The sequence below is a fragment of the Salarias fasciatus genome, chromosome 6 (genome assembly GCF_902148845.1).
Source record: "Salarias fasciatus chromosome 6, fSalaFa1.1, whole genome shotgun sequence".
Lineage (NCBI taxonomy): Eukaryota > Metazoa > Chordata > Actinopteri > Blenniiformes > Blenniidae > Salarias > Salarias fasciatus.
Window position 1 is genome coordinate 35,161,833 of NC_043750.1, and position 23,981 is coordinate 35,185,813.

A 23,981-nucleotide genomic window follows, 5' to 3' on the forward strand; every position below is an offset into this window, starting at 1 on the left:
AAATGAGTAAAAAGGAGCGTCACCTCGGCTCAGGCTCCACCTCCCGCACCCGGACCCCACCCTGCCTGCCCGCCCGCCCGCCCGGCCGGCCGGCTGGTCGACCCGGGGAGCGCTGCGCTCTGCCGTCGGTAAACACAGGTTGGACACAGACATGAGATTTAATAAAACTCTGTATTTTACAAGGCACATGCTGGAAGAAATATCACATAGTCCTGCTTTAGATTTATTCCTATTCTTCCTAATAAAAAAGGGGAAAAAAAAACCGCCGCAGCAAATTCTATTTGTCTGATCCGACATTCCTGACATAAAGGACTGTTTATGTTTTGGTTTATTCCATAAATAATACACTACAGAGGTGTAAAACGGTACAGCGACTTCCTAGTGAGTCATGAGCTGATGTATTGTGTATTTACTGCTTTTATTCGGTTTATTTTTCGCGAGTCTGTCCGCGCACCTGCGTGAGGATCGACCACACCTTGATGACAGGCCGAAACCAGAGCAGACAGGTGAGTCACCGCCAGCAGGGGCGGTGTTTCACAGAGAAACCCTGCTCACCGCGGGGGTTTACGGTGGCCTGGAAGGGTCAAAGACACAACACGTTTCATGAAGTTTGATTTTAAAATGTTTGGAATGAGGTGTTTACATGGTCATTTGACATTGGAATTAGATTTTATTCAGAATTAAAGAGGGATTAAAAGTCCCATGTAAACCCACCCAGTAATACATACATATTAATTCCCTTTGTTGTGCAAATTGGCAGACAGGTTGCAGATTCGGTTTCTGTCCCCCCCTGTCCTTTATGTCGAAGTGTCCTTGAGCAAGGCACAGAACCCCAAACCACTTTGACAGCTACAGTACCATTTTAGTCACTTTAGTTATGGGCCATGAAACAAGGAGTTGCTATTGGACGTTCGCAGGTTTGATTCACAGCAGAAGACAGGTCATCACTGTGGATCACTGAAAGTGACCTTTGACCCCCCTCCCAACTCCGCAGGTACTGTTTTGTAATTCTGTCTTGTGACTCTATTTTGTAAAAAAAAAAAAAACAGAAGAAGAATCCAGTTCATAATGTACAGTAATATATGATGCATCATATATTATGAAATAATGTTTCTTAAGACCTTCTCCTGCTCCAGCTCACTGTTTTTTTTTTGTGAATTGTTTGTCATCTGGTTTCTGCAAAGTTTGATGACAACACACTGATAGTACCACTGTAGGAAATCCACAGCAATTTCCTGAGTTTCTGCCCAGTTCATGACTGTGAATCATAGTGTATATCTAAAACGCAATAATAAACTTTACTAAAACACAAAAAAATCTGTAACAGTTATACTGAAAAGCAGAAGAAATATGTATACTGCTCCAACAAATGAAAGACCAAGTTATGATGCTTCTCATACAACATTGTGGAAGTAATAACAAAAAAAAAAACATAAAAAACTAGAATAAAATTAGAATAGAAGACAATGAATAGAAATAAATAAATAAATAGACACTCGTATGTACTGTATTCACTGTTGTACCTGCTTTAAAAATCAACTTAAATGTTATAAAACTGACAACAAAGGAACCACATTTTTATATTTGCACTGCTTTAAAGATCACATCAAAATGTAAAAAAATGTTTATTACTGTACATCAAGGTTCCACTGATATGGAAAATCATCCAATACTTAAAAAATGCCTGAATTATAATGATGCTGTACAAAGTCATAGTTAAACTACAGTGGAAATTCACAAATTTTTATCCCATTAGACTGGAAAATCACTTTAATGAAATATAGCGCTGAAAAGAAAATCATATTGATATTGAAAATGAACATACTGTGTGGTCAATCATTATGATATATACTGTATATTACATACATAACTGACTTTATAACAACTAGTGACATCTTTCAGTGTAACATTTGACCCATATGTATGTTGGTCCATGAGAAATGTTTACCTGTAAATACTGATTAAAAATTCATAGTAGAAATCAGGTGGATGCTTTTTGACAATACGACAATGTTCCTGTTACTGTAAAAATCATCCTGTAAGAAGACAGCTGTGTAAAATAATTCAACATCTCTTTGAAATAAGCCATAGAGTGCAAAAACAAAACCAGAGGAAAGTTGCTGGCTGTCATGGACTCAGTCAGGTCAGGCCGTGCGCTGTGCTCCGCCTCGGGGTGAACTATCACGGCTCTGTCCTCTCCGCCATTGTGACAGTCTTCATCTGCGCCTCACACAATGAAAGAGACAGGCGGGACGGGGCGTGCTGGGCCTCCGCTGCTCATGGAGCCCATTATATTTGTCAGAGTGAACGTGTGGACTGACAGCCCTCTTCATAAAAATAGCTCCAGGCCCAATTGACGCTCCTGGGTTTTGGTGTGTGGCTCGAGGGGCTCCATGATTATTAGACTGTTCACTGATGCTTTCATATGGCAAAACCAGAACATTTAATTTTACTTTAAAAATGGCCTTTTGTTGCCTTTGACTTTGGCTACCTCACATATCCCTGCGGATAGTAGACACAGGGACTTCAATCACATGAATGGAGCCATTGTTTTCCCACACAGCAGCCTCTTTATCTTGAAAATAAGCCAGGAATTAAAAGAGTGGGATCCACTGGGGACTGCAGCTCCTGCTGACTCCACTTCCCACTTTACTTTCAGCAACTTCGGCGCAATTCTGATGTCGGTCCACCTTGAAAAGCCGTGATATAACACATCACAGGTGCCCCAGTTTCTGTGCAGTGTCATTGTTGTGCTGGTACATCTTCAGCAGGGGTCAAAAAGATGTCTTCTTTTATATCTGCTTGTTTTCTTTCTCTTGTTGCCCTGTAACCTCCCTGCAAACAGCTCATGAATCTCGCTGCACATCTGAGTCTGTCTTTCATTCCAAGGACAGGACCCGGCGATACGACATGTCAGCTTCAAACACACACTCTCTCTCTCTCTCTTCTCTCTCTCTTACTTTGCTTCGCACCCCACAGGAAATGGCCCCATTGTCCTTGGGAGAGGAAGTGGCCTGGAGCAGACCACTGGCTCGCTGGGCTGATGGAGACTGCAGTAAATTATTAATCCCGGCTAACAAATGGAAGACAGGCGAGCGCTGCGGTGGCGGGCGGCTGTCCACGCAGGAATGTGTTGGAACAATGGACAGTAGAACACCTGTATCGAGGTCTGGCAAAATAAAGCAGAAACCATTATATGGTGGAACATGGCCCATCTCAGGTTTTAATGACTCCTCAAACAGACTGAAGAAATGGGGTAAAGTTGTTTTTGTTTTATAATTTTTTGTTGAAGATATTACCATGCATTTTTATAATACAACTCCTCAACTTTCCAAATTAAGATGCCATCCGATGGAACACTTTCGATATTTTTTCCTACAACTGGAATACTGAAAGATACTGGACTCGTATCCTTCCCTTGTCTGGAGTTTCCTGCAGACCTTTGTTTTCTCTCTCTGTAGCCTTTCTCTCTTCTAGTTTTTACAGTATTTTGGTTTTTGAATTGTAATTTTCAGGAATTTTTGTTTTGGAGTTCATCCTGAGAACTTTGATAAAGTTATTTCAAATGATCGTTTTTCCTTCTCTAACTCAAATGTGACTTTATGGAAATTGACTTGAAGTGTCAGTCCCTCCTGGGAATTAAGATCTTATGTCTTATAACAGTCTACCTGAAATAAAGACACAAATAGTGACTGCAACATGAGAATCTGAAGCAAGGAAATCAAATATTGAAAATTTGCTTCGATCGTTCATAAAATATGCAAAGGAAACTGACTTTAAAATCAGAATATAGACATTTTCAATCACTTTCCAAGTGTGGTAACTTACATTGAAGTTGTTTTTTTTTGTCGAATTTCTTGTCATTTTCGAATTGAAAGCTTAATTCATTAAAGAATCCATACTGAGATCCAATAACTGAAGTCTTCTCAAAGTTTTGAGCAACATGGTTTTATTAGCTGCAGACATCCAGTCTGTGAAATACACTGATCATGTATTTAAGCTCATTTTGAGAAGGAATCGTCCATCGTCTGTATGGTTTTGCGAGTGAAGGTAAAGACAGAGGGGCAGACAACCACACGGTACACCTACATGTAATTTATGGTCACCAGTCGACCTCAAACACAGGCGTCTGGTCTGGACTTAGGAAGGAAATTGGAGCATCCAGAAGAGACATATGGATGCTTTGAGATAACATGAACTCTGTACATAAAAGCCTCCAGACCCAGACTAGAACCAGACCAGCGTGACTGCCTGTCCAATTAATATATTATTATACATGTAAAAAAAAAAAAAAAAAAAACAACTCCTGAGCTAATTCTCTCACACCTTGAAAACAAAGTTGTTGTATGGTAATGCTGCATTGGAATGGATTGTTTTTCAAGGTCATCTCATGGGCCTCATTTGACCCCAGGTTTTGCCTAATGGGCTATCTATACAATCATATATATTTTTGTGAGGATGTTTGAGAGCTTTGGGTTGTATGCAGGGGTATTTCTAGATCCCCTGGGAAAGAGGGTCTATGGGGCCTCTCGGGCCCAGAATCATGATGAATGAAGTCCAGGACGAAGGATCAGCAAAGAAATACTTGAATTCATAACGGTGAAAATGTTGTCATAATCCGTGCTGGAAGTTATGTTGTCGACAGACAGACAGACAGACAGACAAACCATGACGATTACATTACCTCCGCTGGCAGAGGTAAATATGTGAATAATGTGAATGATTATATACAGACTTTATTAATGTGTTTTGAAGAAAATGGTTGAAATCACTTTGCACGGACTCAGCTTACTTTTCTGGTGCTTGGTGGTGGATGACTGGGAGTTTGGGACAAAGTCCCGTGGACTAACTGGCACTAACTTTTTTTTAAAGTAACACACATAGCTGACACATTCTCACTTACCACTATCAATTTTCTTTCTTTTCATCCTCTTCTTGATTTTTCTTCTCTCAGCTTGCCCTGAGGGATATGTCCGCTTCATTGTGTGTGTTTGACATCACTGACCGCATGTTGATGCAAGGGCTTACAGTCATGTCGGCCCCAAGCCCCATGCAAACTGGCAGGGCTCTCAAGTCTCACGCACTGAGCGTGACAGTCACGCATTTCGGTCTTTTGTCATGCACTCATGCCACACATTGTATTTCTCACGCTGAAAAAAAAATACTGGTAAATTTGTCTGGTGCACCGCGGCTATGGAACCAGGAGGACTCAAACAGTCTGCAAGCCTCTCACTTACATGTCAATCAAAAAAGGAGGGGGGGGGGGAGGTGCAATCATTCATTATCATCCATAATCCATTCAGCTCTGTGAAACTCCTGTGTGTATTTTTTGTGTTTCTCACGTTTTTCTATTATATTGTACATATGTGTCTGTCTTAACTGTATATTTAGATTATATTGAATTTATATCTGTTATTATTATTATTATAGTCTACATATGTACCTGTTTCAAAAGTATATTTGAATAATATTTAATTCATATCTGTTACTTATATCTGTTATTCATTTAATTATATCTGTCTTAGATGTATATGTAAATTATTAATTTATATCTGTTAGTTTATATCTGTTATTTAATTATATCTGTCTTAAATGTATATTTAAATTATATTTTATTATGTCAGTTAGCTTGCAACTGTTATTTAATTATATCTATCCTAAATTTATATTTGAATTATATTACATTTTTTTATTTATGGTTGGGCTTTGTAAATTTCACATTTCACATTTCTATTCCATTTATATTTATTTTCTCTGTGCTGCTGGAACACTGCATTTTCCCCCTGTGGGACAAAAAAAAAGGACTTTGAATCAATTCAAGTCAATCTAAATTATTCAAATGTTACTGTGTGATAACATGAGACAAGGCACCAATCAAATTTGATTTGTAACTGTAAATAGCATTTCTGCATTTGCAAAGAATAATAAAACACAATAGATGTATGACAATAGATTCCTGTACTTCATTTTAAAAGCTGCCTTTGAATGATCAGGAGTCAGGACTCTATGGCTGTAGCTCTGTCACTTCACGTGACTCACTTTGCACCAATATGGTTCCTTCTTTCTGTATAAAAATGTCATTTAGAACCTTCCTGACTGAGGAGTTTGCAACAATGTATCGTTTTAAGTGACGCCATCATCTAATTTGACCTAGATATGCAAATGAGCCTCTACACAAATTACAAGATGACGTCATTCAGAACGTTACTAAGTGAGGAGTTGGCAACAATGTATCAGTTTTAAAGGTCTTTTGTTTTTTCAAAACACAGTAAAGTGCATCATATTTAATTTAATCATATAATGTAAATATTAACATTTCACAATATGCAATTCATTTAAATCGTTTTAACATTGTAATGGGGGGGGGGGGGGGGGGGGGGGGTTCGTCTGTCGGGGCCCCCTACTAGAAACTAACCGGTCAGTACTCGGAAAAGGGCCCCTTGCGGGGGATTTTCGACACACTCGTTGCAGCGTCAAGTGTAGCGCCTTTAATTTGTCATTGAAATTGACTGATGTCAGCCGTCGCTCGGGGCCCCCTTCAGCTCGGGGCCCTAGGCAAATGCCTGTGTTGCCTACCCCGTAGCGACGCCTCTGGTTGTATGTAAAACTTTGGAATCTTTTCAAACACAGAGGAAGACATGGTCGAGAGACGATCTATTTTGTACCTCCTGTGTTTATCCACTAGAGGGAGACAGAGACAATCAATCAACACCCAGACGTCGCTCTGGTTAAAATAGCTCTCTTTCACACACACACACACACACACACACACACACACACACACACACACACAGCAGCTAAGAATATCCACAGAGTGAGTGACTGGGAAAAAAATTTCATGTGACCAGATACTCCTGAGTTCTGTAGTTTGCCTGTACATGAGAGTTTCTCTTTATGTTAAAGCGTGCATTAAGCTGCACATAAAGCGATAATTTTACACTGAAATCTGAGAATTTAAGTTAATGCTCGAGAGGGTAATGGTTATACTTATTGAATTTATAAAGATTACTATTAATTCTCAAAAACAATAAAAATTGGTTCTCTGTAAAAACCTTTGTTTAGATAATAATTGTGTCGAGTTTTTCACCTCATAGAAAGAAGGTCCATACTCAGATATGGATGGGCCTTCTTGTGTGCTATTTGGATGTTCTTCCTGTGTGTTCGTCCCTCTTGAAAAGCATACATGTGAGGTAGTAGGTGACCCTAAATTGCCCTTATTTGTGAATGTTAGTGTGTGTGGTTGTCTGTCTGCGTGTCGGCCCTGTGATGCATTGTGGTCTGTCCAGGTGTATCCTGCTCTCTGCATTTGGCTCCAGCACCTTGCAACCTTGTACGGGATAAAACCAGTTGGATCAGGTGGATGGACAGATGACCCATTAGCCAAAACGTGTGTGGGGTCAAATCAGGCCCATGAGGTGACTGTGAAAAACAATAAATTACAATGTAACATTAAATATAAAAAAAAAAATCTAATCTTTTGCCAGGCTAATTGTCAAATTAAGCATTTAGTTTTGGATGCAACAAAATTCATAGTAAAAAAAATGCAACACATTCACAAACATTTTATTGTGAAGATTCTTTAGAAAGAAACAGCAAATGGTTAAAATTGCTTGTGTTTTTCTTCAACTTCTTCTGGTTTGTGAAAAACTAAGCTGTTTAATTAAAAATAGACATTTTGACAACACTTCCTTGCAATAAAGCAAAAGAAAATTAGAGATGTTCGTTGTTTACAGTTTACTCTTCTATAGTTACACTCGTTTGACTCATTAAAGTTGAAATTGTTTCAGAAAACAGGGCTAATTGTGATTGGAGTCTATTAAAAAAAACTCAGTTTCCCATGGTGCCCCGCGGCAGCTCCCCCTTTGTGACAGCTGAGAAGTTTAATGGAGAAACTTCACGGCACACTGCGACCTTGAACGCGCACTCCAGTCAAATTAACATGTAAGTCTGACTTCCTCCTCTGTTCCTTCGCCTCTTTCTTCTCTCGCACGTCCTTTTCGGACACGTCTCTCCGCTGTTTTGTTCATACTCGGTGAGGGTAAATTTCCACGGCGCTGCTGGAGGGTGGGCTCCTCTCCGGGCGGAGGACTGGAGGATACCCTCCAGCCTTTCATGGTTTCATCCAATGTTAAACCAGCCGACTGATTAATAACACAGGTTATAGCTTAATTCACACTGAAAGGCAGTTATCCTGTTAAATTGTGGTGTTTTAGGTGTTTTTTTTTCTGTCTTTGTTCGCACTGAAATGAAGCATCAGTCAGTCCTCGTTTTACATTATCTTTTAATTTATGTTGATGGGGACAACTAGCAGACATATAAGCAGCCTCACCAGAAACCTTTATTGGGTTAACTTAAAGTTATGTTTTTATGCCACAGTACCTGTTAAATAAAGAAAGTGGGTTTAGCTTTCTGTCATTGCTTCATATAGACTTCATCTGGATTATTTGAGTATGATTAATACACTATTTCAGGCTCCAGAAGTGTGTTTCATGGTTGGAAATGAGTTTATAGATGTATATGGAGCTGCAGAGGAAATAAAACAAGATGTATAGAAGTGTTGACAGAAGATCTACCAGAGACACACACTATGTTCACCCATGTAATGTTGAAAGGATTACTGGAGTCAAACATTATCTTTAATGGACTCCATCACAGTTAGTCTCATTCATGCTTCCACACGCACTCACACACCAATGGCCTTCCAGGCGCTCAGCCTGCAGTGGAAGCAGACACATTTGGACAAGAGGATCAGAAGGAAGACTGAACCACAAACATAAAGTCTGGTGGAAGACCAGCTTTACCAGCAGAGCTATGCGATCAGATTTGAAAAAGAAAAAACTCTACTGAATTACGTGTTGAAGTTGATGTTAAACGTCCTGAAGTGACTGGACGGAGGCCTACTCAAGGTATCACTTCCTTATTATTTCCAGTTTGCTTGTGTTTTCAATTTCATGCACAAAAGGATTAGATTTGCACACAAAACAAGACGTTTCTGTTAAAACACTTAAGATGTGTGAAGAACATGGACACACTCTGCCGGTACTTAGCTTCCCAGATGTTTAGAAGTAGATTACGGTACATGGCCACTAAAGTAAGAGTAAAATACTATAATACAGGACTCCAAAATGTCACTGAATTACAGTAACTTCCCCTTTTGAGAATTCCAGCCCTGAGAGCTAACTCAAATGTCTGCAGGTACGCCACGAGAAAAGGAAATATGAAGTTTATGAGATAAAGAAATAATTAAAACTCTTAGATACTATTTTATTATTACTTTTCAATTTGTTTTTTTCGAACAGGCCCAACTCCTCAGATGTGCAATGTACAGTTTGTATCTGAGCAAGTCACTGCAGATCAGCCCATGTAAACTGTTTTCCACTGCAGTCCAGTAGATTACATAATGTTTGATAGACGTTTTTAAAAAACCTGTTTTGTCACGTGTGTCTTCTACATGAGCAACAAGAAGAAAGCCGGAGTCTGATTAATTATTTGTTGTCCTTGGCTGTGCGACATGAAGGACAATCATGTTTTCGTCACTTCATAAACTTAACTCGGCTTCGTTTCAGCGCCAGGACTTTGCCCCGGCTGCATTTTTCAATCTGCTTTAGTTTCAGGTCTGAGTCAGCTCTGTTGAATACACAGCGAAGAAAATGCAGTTCACACACAAAGGTTCCATTCATTTCCCTCCAGTTTCTGTAGGTACACCTTCACTGTGCAGCAAAACCAGCACAACACTGATGTTACTCCACAAACCGCTGTAGGAGGAGAGGCAGGTTTATTTGCATCGTGCCGTTCATACATAAGAAAATTCAAAGTACTTCCCAAAGACAAAGAGATAAAAACAAGACATAAAACAAGATATCAAGACAATGAAAGAGCATTTAAAAGACAAACCCACAGAATAAATCCCAGATCACCTGCAAATGTTACGTCATGTCATCAGAATTATTCCAGTGGTCTTTTTTGGTGTGTGTGGGAACATGGGAGCCTGGCCCACCATCAATAATGCAGGCCAGACTTCAAACAGCTTGTCTTTATTAAAAATAACGGGTTGTTTTGTGAAAACTGCAGGACGGTATCATGTTACTCCTGGTGTGACAAACAGTGCAGCTCTGCTGATTTTGTACATCTGATTTCTTGTTGTTCTTCTCACACATGCAGCCTACTGTGCAAAACCAAATTGATTCAATCAGTAAATATACTTTATAAGTAATTGTGAAAAGTGCATTAAGTTTGAAGATTTCCCTTCACATTGTAAGGAAAAATGTTGAGTAGTTGGTTTCTATATGATGTGATGTTACAATTTTATCCTGTTAAGTTGTGACCAAAGTGAACTTAATTTAAACTTTACATTTCCCTCTGAATGAAAAGGTGTGTAACCTCTCCTATAGAATTTTGTGCGGGAATAATCCAAGATGAATCGGACAATAATCTGCAACAGCAGTCGAAAACATACGCACACACACACACACACACACACGAAAGAAACATGAGTTTTCCGTTCATGGATGACACTTATATTGCATTTTTTGACCATTTTTAGCAGCCTCAGAGCGCTTTATGTTATTCATTCACAGATGCTTATGCACAGAAACTGGTGACGGTTGCTGTACTCGGTGTGCTTAGTGTTCAGCGTTTATCCAACAGTAGTTCATGAAATATACCTCACACTCCAGCACCGGAGCCACCCTGCGTATGAACCATAAAGAAGCATATTTACACATCAGTCAGAGATACAGTGTAATTAATGGCTGATAACTTCCTGTAAATCAGTGACCAGCGGTGCTGAGAGGCAGACTTGATACAGTGACTCTCGTTGGGATGTTATGGTTGATAGTTTTGTTGTGTTTGTGTCCGTGAGGGAGAAGTGTGTGTGTGTGTGTGTGTTTGAGATTGACTGTGTCAGACAACGCGAACGCCTGCTGACTCAGAAACGTCTGTCATGTCTGTGTTTAAGTTGATTCTTTGTGTCCATTATGTCTCACGAGCAAATTGTGGTTATCCAGCGCTCCTCTTGTGTGGTTGCCCCTCCTCCTCCTCCTCCCAGTCCTCCTCCTCCTCCTCTTCCTCCTCCTCCCTTTCAGCCGGCCACCCCACCTCCACCCTGCCTCACTGTTGCTCTCTCCTCTGGCAGGACGGAAGCCGTCAGCTGCGCACAGCCTTTCATTTGATGGAGACTCTCTGAAGGAGGCTGGACTCATCCTGAACAGAACCCCAGATGCTGCAGTAACTACCGCCGTAAGTAAGTTTCACTGCTTTGACCTGAGAGCTGCGCCTCCGCCGCTCGTATGCTGTCCTTTTGCAATCTCCTTGTTTGATCAGTATTGAAACATATGTGTGTTTGCTTTTCCTCCACTCCTTTCACTCGTCGTGCCACGGCCAAACTTGTCTGTTTTGTTTTAATGGAGCTGCGCCTAGCCCGACAGGGAAAGTCTCTGTGGGAATTCTACAGTTAAGTTTGGTGATATTCACCTTTTGTTCAGTCCATTGTGGCAGTGATTCACTTTTGCTTCGGGCAAAATACAAGACGGCCCAAGACGGTGTCATTATCGGGTGTGACTTTTATTTAGTTTTTCCTGCTTCTTGTTTTCTTGTTTTATAACTTGAGACATTCATGTTGTGTTATATATATCTTAATAGACTCTTTTTTGCAGCATTTTTGGTTTGTTTTTTGACAAGAGTCAGCTTCAGATGAGGTTTAATCTGACTGATTCCTTCTGATCTTATAAATCTGTCTTGAAGGAAGTTTAGAGTTGTGAAAACTGTAATTTGTTTACAAAGCCTTTAGTCACTGTGTTTACACCATGACAAATTTCTTCTGGTTTTAATTTCAGCTTTCTGGCATTTTTCTCTCTACATTTGGTACATAAACCATCGCTTGTATTTTCTATTGTGTTTTCAAACAAAAATACTCGAAATTTTCCAGCAAAGCTAATTTTAAATGAACATTGAAAAACATTTGTTGATGATTAAAAGAGAGAATAAGATTTGATGTAGGGCTGCAGATATAAAGACACATGGAGTCAGGACTTTGAATTCTGATTGAAATTTACGGTCTGAAGTAATCACTTCCTTTCTTTCTTGGGTGGGTAACTAAGCAGCCGGACTCAGATGTACACGTGAGTCTAATATTTAACTTGGAGTCAAACAAGTCGTCATTCCTCCCTCCAAATCTCACAGATCCTCACACTGATGGAAGTAAGGTAGAGGCGCCCTGGCTCTCAGTCAGATATCAGACTGTGTTTTACAGCTTGTGGAGATTCAGTAGATCACATGCTGAGTGGCCAGAAAAGATTCCCGTTTGGAGAGTGACTGACTGGTATTTGGGTTTATTTGTGAGCACTTTCTTTTCTCGCGGAGCTGCAGTCCAGATTTAGCTCCCGCAGTTGTTCCGGGTGGCATTTTTTCAAAGTCCTCTTTTGCGCCATGTGCTCTTTTCCTCGGGTTCTTTTTTTATTCCACCTTTATGTGTCTCCAGTAATATAGATGAGATTTAGATGAGTAGATTATTCACAGGCGTATTAGTTCCTGGATGCATCTCTGCCTCTTCCTCCTGTTCAGGTCGTTTCCCGCTTCCTTCCTGCTCCTTGTAATTCGGCAAACTTCAATGTTTGCTTGAATCCTGCCCCACTGATTGTCGTTTGTCATGTAGAGGTCCAGTGTGTTAACTCTACTGATTGTGGCTGATATTATTCAATAAAGTAATGCCTGAAGGTATTTTATGACATATTAATGTTGTTTGGAATTAATCTTTGACTCATTATTATATAATATCACATTGATCATGTCCTCAATGTCACATTTAAACCTCACAATTCTTGGTTTTTTTCCTTTGTCTCTTTCATCAGGAAATGATGAGTAGATTTGTGTTTTTTTTTTTATGGAGTTGGTAATGTTTAACCATGTTTGGTCTGATGAATGACTGCTGGAGCCGGGTTGTTAACTGCTGTTGTTCAGAACGGAGAACGTGAGGTCATTTCAAGGGGAAGGTTTCACTTTTGGTCTCATTATTTTATCCACGTTGAAATTTTGAAGAGTGTCAAGAGTCTCTGAAGTTGTTATTCTATTATCAGGCATCACTGCTAAAGCCTAATAGCAGTGTGAGCATTTAAGGAGTTTTGAGATAAAGGTTGACATTGCAATATTCCAACTTTATTTTTTTTTCTTGAATTCAGTTCTCTTTACTTTTCTTGAATCAAGTTGATAAACGTGCGATAGAATATTGGATCCACATTTATTTCTCCTCAAACGTCCCGTCACAGTTTTATTGAACCATAAATTGTCTTGTGACCAACGTGCGAGCAGGTTTCAGGTAGCTTGGCGTGTTTGTGGATTTAATGGCTGATCATAACCTCGTGCCCTTATCTCTACACTCCAGCAGACTGACGGTCACCAAAAAGATGCCTCTTCCCCTCGGCTGATAACATTTATCCCACTCCGATGTTGGAGTCAGCCTTCGAGAAACTTACTGGATCACTGAAATAAAATCTATAGAGCAGATTAAACCTCAAAGTATTTTGTGACTCTCAACAGTGTAGAAGCTGCAGTCATCCAGACCACCGCCGCTTCGCTTCAGGCTGACATGTGGTGCATTGTGGGTGTTTTTATCTGAGGGATTAAAGTGCTTGATGTCAGGACCCTGGTTACTGTTACTGTTGCTGTTTTTAAGTGTTTCTCAAACATTTGAACAAGTTTTGTTCATCAGAAATAAAAGATAAAAGTAGGCACATATTTAACTCCTAAAGCCTCAAACAGTTTAGTTCAGGGGCCGTAAAAAGCCCAATTTGTTCTTGACAAGGCCACAATGATAAAATAGTGACTTCATAACCTTCAAATTTAAACTTCAAAGTTTTTTCTTTGGTGTGGTGCAGAGTGTGTGTTTTCACAAAACCAAACAATTACTACATGAAGTAATCTCTACATGAAGCTAATTTTTATTAAACCTTCTGGTGCAAAATACAGTGAAATGTTCCAAAAACTTCTTATAGAAGTTGCCTGATGCACGTTCTTCAGTTGAAACTCTTTAAAACGAAAAAAAAAATGCTGCACTATCGTCATGTATAGAACATATGTACAATATTTTCTGTCTTATCTTGGCGTAAGTGCAGCAGAATTTTTTTAACTGCCCCAGTTCTGTTTCAAACACTTATCCACACATTTTTAAGTGCATAGAAGATCAGGGTCGTCTAGGAGAAGTCGTCACAGTTGCTGGATTTGGGTTTTGCAGCGTCAGGAGGATTTTGATGCTGACTCCATCATGCCGAGGTTAGAATTTGGGGTCGTACCATCTGTTGCAGGACTTTTTATTCCTCTCGGCCTTCGGGAATGTTTCTCAGGAGTCGTAGGTTAATTTGGGACAGATGCATACCTGCTGGTGCTTGATGAACATGAAGCAGCCTGAAGTTCCTTAAATATTTGCACACTGCATTTAGCTGCCCTGCAAAGGATTAAAATAAATGTCACCTTATTTTGGTTGTGACCCTTCAGGCTGGGAGTACAGCTGTACCTCCAGTCATACTTCACATGTCAGGAGGGAAATACTTTCCATTAAACATGCCATGTGGACGTCTTTTCAAATGCAAGTTTGTCCACTTTTGTGGAGGAAAAATGTTAAAAGCAAAAACAAAGAGCTTCTTGACTCTTTGTTCATTTGACTTAAAGGAACTTAATATTTTTGCCAAAACTGTGTTTATAACTGTTTATAAAGCTGTGTCAGGTTGCATGTCCAATTTCCTGACTTATTGTCCAAACTGTTCCTTCACTTTTCTTTCAAAAGAAACAAATGTGCTCAACAACAATCTTGCACAAACTTTGTAAATTTTCTAAGCACTGAAATAAATGTATAACTCGACCCTTAGAGAAGGGAATAGATAAACTGGAATGAGCAGGTTGTATAGTGGGAGGACATGTTGCTTAAGGTGTGTACAGATGTCACAGATTGAAGTAAATGCAGCTTGGAGATGACGTGTTTTAATGTTGAAATTTGCCAGGTGGAGTCATTCTATCAAGAACATTGTGAGAGATTAGACGGACAATCACAGTTCTGTTCACGATTAGCTACAAACCTATGATGTAAAGTGTAATTTGGATTTTCAAAATGATCAACATTGCTCTTATTGTTAAAACAAATGTATTGCTTGGGTTTTTCCTTCCTAGCAGATAAAACCTCCTGCAGTAAGTTAAGAGGCTTTTGGTAAACTTGAAGCTTGGTGATAGTTTGAATAGAAAGTGTTGAGTGTTAGCGTCTTTCTCACCCCCTCCTCCATTTAATGCACCCCTTCTTGAAATGCTGGCGCGTCGGCGTCCTCCCTGCCTCGCTCCCTCCCCCCTCCCGCCTCTATCTGTCTGTGTGTGCCTGGGCTCACGTACGCACCCTCCTGGAAGGGCATTGTTTGCACCACTGTGGAGCATGTCTGACTCCATTCATGTCTGCCGAGTTCAGCTGGAGTCCAGTCCAGGCTCCAAGGTCAACACCAGCTTGTTCCTTTTTTTCCTAGTTTAGTTTAGTTCTTGGTGGCTTGACGGCACGTGTGTTAGTACAGTTCAAATATCATTGATTTGCTGCTATTCCATGGGATTAAATGTCTCCTGTGTCCTTTTACGCAAAAATCCCCGACGGTATTTTAAGTCTGTTTGGGATTGTTGCTGCTGCTCTAATCTTCTCTGCAGTTTCATTCTGTTCTGTACAAATGATGTCCTAGCTGATTACTCAGCTGATTTCAGTTTCCACCCTCTGGCATCGGGCCTAGCCCACTGAAAAGACCTTCATACAAAGGAGGGGAGAGCTGGCTAATAACGTCGTCCCCTCCTGTCGGCCCTGAGTGTCCGACAAGGTCTCGCTTGGATGCATGGGCAACTGACTAATTGTGTGTTTTGGTAGCTGCTAAATTGAAAGCGACACGGTGTCACTGAAAAGCTTGAGACCTGCCTGATTTGATTTTTGTACCCATGAGCGCAGAGGTTAGGTGTCTTTTGTGTGTGAAGTGTTGAGACGTGACTCCTTTGACTCTGCCGGTGTGAGCGAAGATCTGCTCTGAGCTCCAACATTTACTGCCAGAAATCATAAAGGTGAACCTGCTGCGGCTCCTCTGACATCTCCAAGACGGGCTGGCTTTGAATCAGAGCACTCAGCTGATTGAATGAGCCCCGCGGTGTAGAAAAGAGCCGAGCGTCGGGGATGAAGGGGGGACGGGGCCTCTGCTGGGGGTGGCGACAGTGATACCAGCTCTGGGAGTCGGTTCATTCATGTGTAATGTGGCTGCTGTGTACACAGCTGCACACTTCAGCTGTGTCATGAGCGAGTGTGCATATGCTGTACCCGCCTTGATAAACGAGCCGCTGTTGCTTTAATTGGACCTTACCCTCTGGCAGGTTTTATTGACTGGAATATCTGGGTCGAGGGATCAAGTGTCCTTTTGTTGCTACAGTGAGGAAAAGATGACGCCTTCATGAGAAAGACATCAGTGCACAGATAATCGTATTGGTATATAGAGAATATTCACAATATTTACATGTTTGTGTAGGACACCAGCCGATAAAAGCTCAAACTTGATTTTGATGGTGTTGTTCAAGCTTTTCTTTTTCTCTCTTTTTAAAACACACTTTTTGATAAAGCACGAGTTGTTGAGCCATTTTTGAAGCTCTGGTCTTCTGCCCCTTTCACTGTTGTTTGAATGAGAACTTCTTAATACACTGAGATTAAATCAGCAGAATGTGTGGATTCTAATTGGATGTATTTTTTTATAGTAAAGTTAATGACTATATCTAAGATAAAGTGGTAAAAATAGCACGTAGTGTATTGTGTGTGTGTGTTTGTTTTTACCTTGGCTGTGCCCTCTATGAATGATATCCCTGTGTATAATTCATGCACTCCCTCTGCTGGGACGGCGTGTTATTCAGAGTGTGACTTCATGTTGAGGAACATGATCCGTGTGGCTTCAGGCTGAGGAAACTGGATCTACCTGACCCTCAAACCTCCAGCGGAGGCCAGGTCCGCCTGTCCTGGTAGATAAAAGATGATTTTATCAAATAAAAGGCTCGATGCTGGCAAAGTTCAAATCGCTTGAAGCATAAATCAATCTCTTGAATAAACATGTCACAATCACCAGGCCAGATAACAGGTTTTGCACATCTATTGTTATCCTCATCAGTGCTTCTTTCCTCCAAAGTTAACACCATTCAGATGTGCAGTACATTGCATTTTTTTTTCATTCTGTGTTCCTCTTTGTGTTTGTCTGTAGTTCCTCCCCGCTGCGTCTCCCCCGGACCGCTGTGCGTCGTCCCTGAGCAGGCAGGGGGGCAGCAGGCTCCCAGTGGGGCTCCCAGCTTGAAGTCGGCCTTCACCCTGAACCCTCCAGCCACGTTCAAGCTGTCCCACCCTGCCTTCCCTCCCTCCTCTGCCTCTCCTGGAGCCTCCCGTTCTCCTTCCTCCTGGCCCCCGCCGGCCCGCCTGGACTCCCGGTCAGCCTTCTCCCTCCATGAGGGGCAGGGGGAGGCGGCGGGGTCCCTGGATGTGGACCCCCAGCCTTTCCAGCTCCATTCATCGGAGAAGCTCAGAGACCTGGGAGGAATACTCCGTCATGATGTGTCAACTTTAACAGGTCGGTCGGACTTTCTTTAATGAAGATAACAGATTGTCTTAAATTTTGCTCACTGGTTGTTTGTTGTAGTTTTGCATATTGACCAGTAGAGGGCAGTGTAGCATTGGAGTTGACATTGGGAATGTTTTGATTCTTAGAGAGATAATTTTGTTTTTTCTTTCTCTTTGTTCATCCACAAACTTAAATACAAAACACACACCAACACCCAACACACCCCACGTTCAGATCTGTGCTCGGACCTCCCAGAACTGGAGATCGTGAGCCTCCTGTCCGAGGGCCAGCCCAGCTACACCCTGCGAGCAGACAGTGTGTTCGGATACGACCATGAGGACTGGCTGCAGACCCCCCTGCTGCCCCCAGAGGTCGTCCTGGGACTCACGCGAGAGCAGATTGAAGAGACGCTCAAGTACTTCTGTGAGTCTTTAATTCCACATGACGACGTGCAGAGATGTGGCGCCGCTGTCACTCTGTGACCTTTTGACCTGTGTTTTGACCTCTTTTTATTGGGCTCCATGTTCCTCAGCATGTTACTGCGGGCACTGAAAGCTCAATGAACTTCTTCAAAAAACTATGACAGAACTATGACATATTGATCTGAGAAATCCATTGGTGATTTCAATCAATCAGATTTATCTAAAGATAGATGAGCGCAATATTTCAAATGTGTTCTGAAAATACAGCTTGAATTGACGATGGTTCTAAGACTGAATAATAAAAAGAATACACATCTTTCAGCAGTTGAGTGACAGAGATAATCTGGATAAGTTTTCACATAAAACTCTCTATAAAAGAAATTTTGTAATCAGTAAGGATAACATAACGTGGAGGTTTTGTTTTTTAAGCAAAAAAATTCCCTCTGATGAATGGTTTTAACTGGTTATTTGTTAAACTTAAATCAAGAATACTTCATCTTAGCTAATTTTTAAACTTTGTGAAGCATCTTGTTTAAATCATGACTCATAATACACGAGAAGATTATTTTATTTTCATCTCCAGTGCTGGGATTAGTGCAGGAGAAGAAACTGTCCCCGTTTGCTCAGTTTGTTACGCAGCTAAGTTAATTTTGCTTCAGCTTTAATAACAATAAGTACCTTATGTCCAGTTCAGAAGAAAACAAGCTTAAGCAATCAAAATTTTGAAAATGACACTAAGAATGCAGTTGACTTGACATGAGTCAACTTGAAGAGCAGTTTTTAATTAATATAGTGATTAAATGCAGAAGTGAAAATGAAGTGTGTGTCTGTGATGTGGAGCCTAATCTCTCTGTCAGTTACTGCCGAAGTGCCGCAAAGGTGAGTCACAGATGTCAAATGTCACCAAGCCGATTAACCCGCCGTCCGTTGGCTTCCGGGAGTTTCCGTCGAGGCGTCGCAGACGCAGACAGACTGACATCTGACGTCTGTCTGACATTGTTGGCCTCGTCAGCTACCGTTGCAGTCTCGAACAAGTTCATAATTACTGGGTTCTCTAGACGTGTGTGTCAAAGTTTGATGTGTTTTCAGCTACTGGCTTGATCTGTGGTTGTAAGAAGTTGTGTGTGGATGTGGGTGCGTTTGCTTCTGATGGACTGTTGACCTGACGTGATCAGTCCTACAGAACAGTATGGAAAATGGACGTTCTGATGTGCAAAATACAACAAAATTGCATGAAGTTATCCATTCTCCCAGGACATGCTCACTGTGAGAAAATGATGCAGATGATCAGGTTTTGTCCTCATGTTGCTGGATAGGCTGTCCTTAACGGACGCCAAGCCTCTTGTTGTTATCAGGAGCATGAATGACTAAACCCATCCATACAGATTGGGATGCTCTGCAGGGAGTAGCTCTTAGCTGGTGGCATATGGTGTTGTTTCAAGCTGTCTCTCCTGGAACTCACCGTTTCCTCAGTTGATCTGATGCTGCTCAGGTCCTGTTGTTTAGCGTTCACACCATTCGTCTCAGAGCATTTCTGACTGCGTGCAAGACTTTTCTCTATTGGATTTTATTATTACTGTTTGAAGCTGGGAACTCCAGAAAGATGACGATGACTCTACAAATAAATAAATGAATAGATAAATAAAAGTGCAACTAAAAAGTGCCAGACATGTTGTGATAATTATGAATTCAACTTAAAAAGTAGAAAAACATTTGAAGGAAAAGAAAAGAATTCTTGTTTTTTTTTTTTTTTGTTTTTTTAATTAAAACACTATATGGTAACTTCAGTTTGAATTCAGTTGTGGGGAAATTAACTTGATTCTATTTTTCGATGTGCGTGTAAGCAGGCCTGCTGCTGTAGAAAATCATTTTATGAACATGTTTGGAGTACTTGATAACTTAATTAAGTGAATTGATCAAAATAATGGTTGATTTTGTTGCTGGCGGACGATTATGGGATGGTTCTCACATTTTTACTGTTGAGGGTCTTCCTGCCACTCATCAGATGTTTCTCTTGCATTGATCTCTTGTCATGTTGTACTAATAACTTATTACCTGAAACTGTCTCAGCCGTTTCCCCTCCAGACTTTGTTTTAAACCAAACACATTGAAAGACAATATTCTGCAGGGGCGAAGCTGTGCGTGCCGGAGAAAGAAATCATATGGTCCAAATGGTGAACGTTGGGTCTCAGAGGTCTTTTGCGTGCTGCATTTGACCTCAGAGGAGTCAGTTTGTCAGTGAAAAATGAATGAGGATGTTAATATTTAATTGTAAGAAATTGCTCCATCTGGGGTATGAAGTGGAGGGACACCGGGCGCTGATCAGTCATGATGATGATGAGGAGGAGGATGATGAAGTGGTATCATAGACTTGTTTGGAAAATTAAGTGGAAACTGTGTTGTGACCACTGCAAAAGAGTTTTGCTACTGCATCTCAGTATTTGAGTCAGATGAACAAAAACAAAACAAAGCTAATTTAAACCTCATCATAGATCTTTATAGAATATTTAAGGAAAACTCACTCATTGGGATTGTATCATGGTGGGGATGAAATGAAAGATAAGCAAAAAGAGGTCACAGATTTCCTCTTTGTTTGCCCTTAAAAATGCAGAAAAGTGCAATTTCTGCATCTAGAAACAAAGAACTGAATCCTCACAGATTGAGATTTGATTTTCCGAGACAGTGTGTGGAGGCGATTGTCAGCAAAGCATTTGCTGTCTGAATGCTTCATGTTGCTGCTCTGCAGACTGAAGCATCGGCCGGTCAGACCCCAGTGGGTGTGGCTCAGTCTGCAGCAGCCTCGCTCTGATCTGACGTGTGTGTGTGGGGAATAAAAGCAACCATTAGCATCAGCGGAGCCTACCATCTCCCTCATCCAGCAGGGGTGGGCCGTCTTTGTGCAGCATCCTTTCCAGCAGCATCGCTGCTTTCATCCTGTATTGATTTTTGGGCCCCAGCTGCATTTTTCTCATCCTGTAGTCATTGCACGAGCTCGCTGTGAATAACATCAAGGATCTGCGGCTTGTGGTTTAAGTTCGTCCCCTCCTTTACCCCTCCCTCTCCTCTTCCTCTCTTCTTACCCGGTAGTCCAACGTGGCCAGGTAAACGGAGGCAGGCATGACGACAGATGGTCTCTCCAGTCTGAGGGATTATACATTAGCGCCAAGCAGCTCAGATTCCGCTGCACATACACACACACCCACCCACCCACACACACACACACAAACACACAGGTGGATGCATTGTTGTTTTTTGGAGTTTCATCACCGAACACAATCCAGCAGAATCATGCCGGCGACAGAGCTGATGTACCTCAGTGCATCCAAGGTGTTGTAATAGAAAGAAAGAGGATTCAAGCCATGGACGGAGAGACGGAGGGCGGTTTTTCTCCTGTCACCATGGAGGTGTGGAGCTCGTCGGCATCAGAGGAGGAGGAAGAAGACAAGAGTGTTTCCAGTTTTGTTGGGGAAATAGTGGATGAGAAGAAGAGATGCCTTAACAGCAATAATAACAACAACAACGACAGCCTTTGCAGGGAGGTGAAACAAGGTGAGACAAGACCGGCAGATAAAATACTGACATTTGTGCTTAGAAATAGAGAGAAGCATTTAAAAGTTGAGCTTTGTCTGAGGTTTCAGTGTCAGTGTGTGTTTCCTCTGCGCTGTGAGTGATATGTGTTTGGTGTCCTTTGGGGGACGTTGCAGCGTCAAGCGGCCGGTTATCTAAGCTCTTTAATACTTTAAAGGGTGCACTGTGTACCGCAGGCTGCCGTCACGTCGTGGAAAGTCCATCCTGTAAAGCAGTAAACTGTCTCTGAATCACTTTATTTTCATATAAAACGGCCCAGAGAGGTTTTCTGAGCCGTTTCCCTCTTGTGAAGGTCAGAGAATTCACTCAGGCTGCAGTCGAGCTCTGTGCAGATGCTGCTACTGTATTTACATTTCTGTTGTGATATATACATATATATGTATATATGTGTAAAAAAAAAAAAAAAAATATATATGTTTTTTTTTTTTTTTTTTAAAGTTCCTTATAAATATAGTTTACTGCATTCTGGAGGAGGTTTTTGGCCCCTTGAGAACGAGCACACGATCTTTAGAGTCTGTAATGGGTTCAGGAAACAGTATCTGCACGGACGTCACCTGCGCTTCAACCTTAGTTTTCATCAGCAGCGTCCAGGTGACGTTGATTTTATGAGAATAGCTTCAGCAATGCTGAATATTGGTGTGTTTGAATAAATGCAAACATGTCAGAGTTTATCATTTACCGATTTGTTCGTCTGGCTAAGTCTGCACACTTATGGTCATTAATTGAATTATTGTGCCTTCGCTGATTGTCTGCGTTAATAGAGCATCTGATGGCTGCAGGGAGTCCTCTAATTCTCCTCTGGACGGGACGCTCTTTGTCTATAAGGGCATGTGCCTGGCACCTGCGCCAACACTGCAACATGGGCTCTCTTCCAAAGAACCGGGACACTGGGCAGATTTTTAGTCTGACATGTCTGCATGCCAGGAAGATTCAGAGACACGGTTTTTCCACTTGCGCTGCATTGTATCTCACAGTGGTCAGACAACAAAACAGCATTTTTTATATATCTCATACTCCTTCAGAGGAGTTTTTATGTTCCTGTGACCAATATAAATTTATGTTTATGCCTGAGACTGCACTAAAAATATATTGAGACAGATTAAACTCTCTAGCTCATTGAGGAAAATTCTAGTTCCTTCTGTGCCGATCTGGCCTTATCTGCATCTTCTGAACAACGGAGCTCCGTTTCTGTCTGTTCTTGGGGCTCATCCATACCTGTCTGAGCCCTACGTAACGAAACAGACGTCATAAGTATGCCTAAGTCAGCAGGGTTTATCCTCAGGACAGTATTAGGCTAGCGGTTCATTGTTCCTGCCTGGATTTAGCTCGGCCCCAGACCCTTAAACCTGGAGCTGGCATGGCGGCTCTGCTCTCCCTGATCTGCTCTGTGCTGCGGCAGTCGGGTCAAGAGGAAATGGATCAGGTGCTGGACTCCAGCTGACGAGGCCTCTGATGAGTGAACAGTTTATGGACTTACAGGGATTCGGTGGAGGGCACATAAGCCTCTGAAGATGCTTTTAGGCGTCAATACTGACATGATGAGGAACATATTCACAACTTCACTATAATATTCCTGAAGCAAACCCTCATCAAATACTGTCATGTATATTTGAAAGTTCATCGTAGAAAATTTATGACTGAGCAGCACATTTAACAGCCCTTCTACGTCTGTGTTGACTTACATACAGTATATTGTTTAATTGTTTTTTATGTGCTCGGTCAATCAGTTCAGTCTTAGCTTTTAGCACAAGCACTGCAATCCACTTTCAGCACAATAGGATTTAAAAGAGATGAACTATTATCTGATTAGCCATTGTCAATTTATAGTTGGGCCTCTCACCATCAGACACTGAGCTGTTTAGTGTTCTAGTGTCTTGTACAGTGTTGTAAACTGGAACTTTGAGCAAATTAACTGCTATTTATTGGTCCATTCATGCTGATTTAAAAAAACAAAACCATATCAGACTGATAAGTGTTATCAAAAAGAATTTAAACTGACATTGATTAGAATCTATGAGTTAGATGATGTCTGAACTGCTGTTTCATGCAGTGTACAGTTTATATCCAGTTTTATTATCGACACGGGATTTCATGCTGCAGCTCCTGTTCTGCTTTAGGGCAGCCATGAACGACTCCTAATGTCAGCAGAGTGTTGGAGAGCAGTTGAATTCTTACAAGTATCGTGTTTAAAAGTAGATTTCCTGAAGTCACGTTAAGCGTCCACCATTCAGATTTTGACACTTCACAAAACAACAAAAAACCCTCCATCCAGTAGTATCTTACCTCCAACCGCGACAGGCTTGATTTATGTTATGTAAGACGTGGCCAGTATATGGTTCACTCAACAGTGCGGCTCAAGGTTAGGCTATTTCCATTAGGT

The 23,981-nt window shown here is 41.3% G+C and overlaps 1 protein-coding gene across 1 annotated transcript in view; it reads left to right on the forward strand.

Annotated features, from left to right (window-relative positions):
• The first annotated feature begins 2 nt into the window (after positions 1–2).
• Positions 3–23,981, forward strand: part of hap1 (huntingtin associated protein 1) — a 32,302-nt gene continuing 8,323 nt past the window's right edge. Inside the window, exons 1-4 of the mRNA XM_030093421.1 lie at positions 3–138; positions 11,135–11,242; positions 17,241–17,600; positions 17,826–18,014. Coding sequence (XP_029949281.1) covers positions 3–138; positions 11,135–11,242; positions 17,241–17,600; positions 17,826–18,014 — 793 coding nt within the window. The remainder of the gene's footprint in view (positions 139–11,134; positions 11,243–17,240; positions 17,601–17,825; positions 18,015–23,981) is intronic.